The sequence below is a fragment of the Cucurbita pepo genome, chromosome LG06 (genome assembly GCF_002806865.2).
Source record: "Cucurbita pepo subsp. pepo cultivar mu-cu-16 chromosome LG06, ASM280686v2, whole genome shotgun sequence".
Lineage (NCBI taxonomy): Eukaryota > Viridiplantae > Streptophyta > Magnoliopsida > Cucurbitales > Cucurbitaceae > Cucurbita > Cucurbita pepo.
Window position 1 is genome coordinate 454644 of NC_036643.1, and position 4091 is coordinate 458734.

The following is a 4091-nucleotide window of genomic DNA, read 5'->3' on the forward strand; positions in this document are numbered from 1 at the left end:
GGGGGGGGGGGGCGGTGTTAGCTGCTATTGAAGTTTGAAGAGATATGCGATACAAGTGTTGTAGTTTGCTGTGGTAGTTTGAGTGCCACTCTGTAAATGATTTGATTGATTGCCATTTTTTTGGTGATAAGAAATATTGCATTTACCTAGGAAGTTTATGCAAGGGATGATTAGGCATTCTCCCAACATAAACACTAAAGCGAAGGAGAGTAGGGAACTATTTTCCGAAAGCCACCCATCATCTACATTGAAATATATTCGATCTTACATAACTATATCCTTGTTTTTTTCCTGTCCTCTTAATCAGGCAGCAGAATTCTCTACATTGAAACAGAACTATTTTTTAATTTATTTTGTTAACTTAAGATGCTTGTTTCACACTCTCCAGATGAAGAATGGGAACGAGTTTCTACTCACTGATACTGTTGGTTTCATCCAAAAGCTACCAACTATGCTGGTGAGATTTGCAGCCACACGATAAGCATCATATAGTCACACCTCATCTGTCATATCATTCTGAATCTTCTGGTAGTTTATTATTATCCTTGGTTAAGTCGTACAGGTTGCTGCATTCAGAGCAACACTAGAGGAGATATCAGAATCATCATTGCTGGTTCACGTGGTGGACATCAGGTGATTGGTTAATCTATTGATGCTTCTGATTACCCTAACCTATTTTCTGATTCAATATTTTATCAATTCCAGCCATCCGCTGGCTGAGCAACAGATAGAAGCTGTGGATAAAGTTCTTTCAGAATTGGATGTGTCATCAATTCCGAAGTTGATGGTTTGGAACAAGGTAAACGGGAAAAAGTTCTTACGGTAATACAACGTTTCACCAACAATGGGAAAAAGTTAGATACTTATCTTAGCTTATAATAGATGTCTTTGCCCTTTTGTCATTGACCTAGCTTGTATTGGTCTGCTTTACTGGAATCTCTTTATTCTTCAGAGAGTAGATGGTACAACAAACAGGAGTTCTTCGTTTTTATGGCACTCTTTCATATGTTCTACTAAAAATGGATTTTCAAATGGGCTTCTGTTTTTCTCGTAGCTCAATTGTGTAGCTATTTTTAGTCTTGTTGTGAAATATTTGGCTTGAGAGAAAGATGGGGATCATTGGAGGACAATAGAAGTCTTGGGGGGATGTTTGGTCTTTAGCAAGGTCGAATACCCCTCTTTGGTGTTGGTGTCTAAAGAGTTTTGTATTTATCCTTCTTTTCTTATTATTATTATTAATTTGTATTGCCAATTGTATATCCCTTCATTTGCTGTTTTGAAGTTTGGTTTATAACTTTGAAGAAAAATCTGTAGCTTCTGTGAGGGATCCTTATTGGTAATTCTATTGACGAATTCTTCCTTCTCAAATTCCAATATGCATCGCTGACTTCAAAATTTCCAACGGCAGGTTGACAAGGTTAGTGATCCTCAACATATTAGACTGGAAGCAGAGAAGAGAGGAGACGTTGTTTGTGTATCTGCCCTGAGTGGTGATGGCTTGGACGAATTCTGTAATGCAGTTCAGGGAAAATTGAAGGTGTATTAACTTTGCATTCTTGAAAAAAGTAGTTTTTCTCTATTCTTTGTTAGCAGCAGAGATGAAGACAAGATCACGAATGATTGTTTTGAATGGGCAGGACTCGATGGTTTGGGTAGAAGCCTTGATCCCATTTGATCGAGGTGAGCTCCTGAGCACTGTGCATCAGGTTGGAGTGGTAGAGAAAACTGTAAGTAAACATTGGATCCTTTTCGATTTTCATTTTGTTTTCTTATTATACACATTTTTGGTTATTTTTAAATACCTTGAGAGTGCATTTGGTTGATGCTTTTTGTCGGTATAATTCAAAAAAACGCCATATTTACTCCCAATATAAAAACTGACCGGAAATCCACCATCGATGTGCATTACTCCTAGCTGTCTTGACTTTCTATTATTACACTAATAGACTGCTCTAAACAAAATAGTAAATATTTTCTGGCAAAAGATGAAAAATAGTGATGTATGATGACCCCACCTTCGGATTTATTTTGATCTCTTTGTTGGGCGCATGGCCACCACTTTTTTGCATCTTGAGTAACTTCCATTGTCTTCTTATGCTGGCAGGAATACACGGAGAACGGAACACTGGTCCAGGCATACGTTCCCCTCAGGTTCTCAAGGCTGCTTACACCAATGAGACAGCTATGTATATCCTGACCTCAGCTTGCCATATTTTATCATTTCTACTTCTACTATCTATTTTTATTCAGTTTCCCATGGAAAAATATATATCTGATGCTTTGTTCAGACGACACGGAAAGCAACTCCTGTTTGCTCTAATCGTGTAAAAACATGGATCCCCTACCATGAGATTGTAAATATTAGATGTCCTAAATTGTTAATATTTTGATGTGTGAAGAAGTTCAATGGGCGTGGAATGCCTTCTTCTGCTATTTGCCTTTCTGAACTCACCCGACGACGTAATTGGTATTCGAGCAAGAGTAGTAGTACTAAACCAGAGGGTATTTCGTTCATTTACTAAAAGGAAACTCTAGAGACCATCTTGAGCTTGAACCTGTACCGAGGCGGTAAATTTTGTTAGGAAACAGATTCTAAATAGCGAGGCCAAGCAAGCAGTGGCCATAGTTCTATACCAGATGAGAGGCCAAGCCAAATGGGATTGTGGAAAGAAACAGCCATACACTAAAAATTATTGGTTATTGGGTTTGAGTTTTTATTCTTTTTTGGTTGGTACATATCTTTGGGCGACGCATCATTATCAGGAGTCGTATGCCTGAAGCCATTGGTTCAATAATCGATTGGGTCGGTGATCTGCCGTACGCAGGACCCGAATCTGCACCTTACTTGGGAACATTTATGTATAGAGACCTTCTGGGGATTGGGTAAAATTTTGGATTCAGTGAATATTGAAGTCACTGTATAGCTCAGCATATCTCATCCATAAATGGGGGATTAATGCACGTTAGCTCACCGCGAACACATCGCTGAGCGCCCATCATCGATGCCTGATCATTTGCATTTTGGCCCTCTAGTTTCAACTTTCTGCTTCTCTTTACTCATCACTTAAAACTAGGCCCATCTTTATCTTATTATTTTAGTCCTTTTATAGTTTTATAAACAATGGTTGTAAGAAGAGCATTTACGAATAAAGTGGCTTGCCGAAATACATTTAAGTTTCAATCTATCGTCTTTTATCTTAAACAAGGAAATATAAAATAATCATATTTTTCTTGCGACAATGAAAAGTAGATGAAAAAAAGAGAAAATATTTCATTAAGTAATGATAGAAAAGATTATATTATATGAAACTAGAATTTATTTAATATAAATGTGTTTCACTTCAAAATTCCCGACGAATGACCGATCTGATCTGATTCCAATCCATGAACACAAAGCATAAAAGATATTAGATTAAGATTTAAACTAGAGGCTTCCTTAAATCAATGGCGGAAGTGGATCAGTAGTGAAGCACGTGATGATCAGCAGAAGCCACAATGGGCTGTTGGGTGAGGAAAAAGGAGTTGATGAACAATGGGGTTTGATCAAAATCATAAAAGTTTTGAAGAAAATTATGTTGTTGTTCTTCTTGGTTGTGGTTGTTGTTGTTGTTGTTGATGTGAGACAGGATCTGGTTTAGGGACTCTAAGCTATGGGTAAGTTCCACAATCTGAGCTCTCAAGACAGAATTTTGTGCCTCGACGTTGAGAAAGAGTTGGGTTGCGAGATTAATTCTTGAAACGATTTGGTTTTTGTTTTCCCTAAGCTGACTCAGTTGCGCCATCAGCCCGTCCAAGTGCTGCTGTTTTCGCATCCTCGATCTCCTCGCCGATTCCCGATTCGATTGCATTCGTTTTCTTTTCCTTTGGTCCAGCAATTGCCTCAGCTCTTCTTCAGAACCAGAGCTCTGGTTCTGAACCGCAATCTGAGATAATGAACCTGAAGAATTCCCACTACAACAGTCCATAACAAAAACAAAACAGCGACAACAACACTTAAATCACTATTATGTTTATATATAAATATATATAGAGAGAGATTTATATATTTACACTTGATTGATAGACCCAGAAGCTAAATTCAGGGGGGAGAA

General features: G+C 38.0%; 2 protein-coding genes across 3 annotated transcripts in view; one reads left to right on the forward strand and one right to left on the reverse strand.

Moving 5' to 3' along the window:
* The window catches only part of LOC111796964 (GTPase HflX-like), a 10236-nt gene extending 7803 nt beyond the window's left edge, over positions 1–2433 (forward strand). For both annotated transcript variants that reach the window (XM_023679793.1, XM_023679794.1), the window contains 6 exons: positions 389–457; positions 563–633; positions 706–799; positions 1409–1537; positions 1638–1727; positions 2105–2433. In XM_023679793.1, the coding sequence (XP_023535561.1) occupies positions 389–457; positions 563–633; positions 706–799; positions 1409–1537; positions 1638–1727; positions 2105–2197 (546 nt within the window). In that variant the 3' untranslated portion in view covers positions 2198–2433. The remainder of the gene's footprint in view (positions 1–388; positions 458–562; positions 634–705; positions 800–1408; positions 1538–1637; positions 1728–2104) is intronic.
* Positions 2434–3299: 866 nt separating this feature from the next.
* LOC111796966 (bZIP transcription factor 11-like) lies at positions 3300–4083 on the reverse strand. Its single transcript, XM_023679796.1, has one exon. The coding sequence runs from the start codon at positions 3963–3965 to the stop codon at positions 3459–3461; it is 507 nt and encodes a 168-aa protein (XP_023535564.1). The 5' UTR covers positions 3966–4083; the 3' UTR covers positions 3300–3458.
* Positions 4084–4091: the final 8 nt, after the last annotated feature.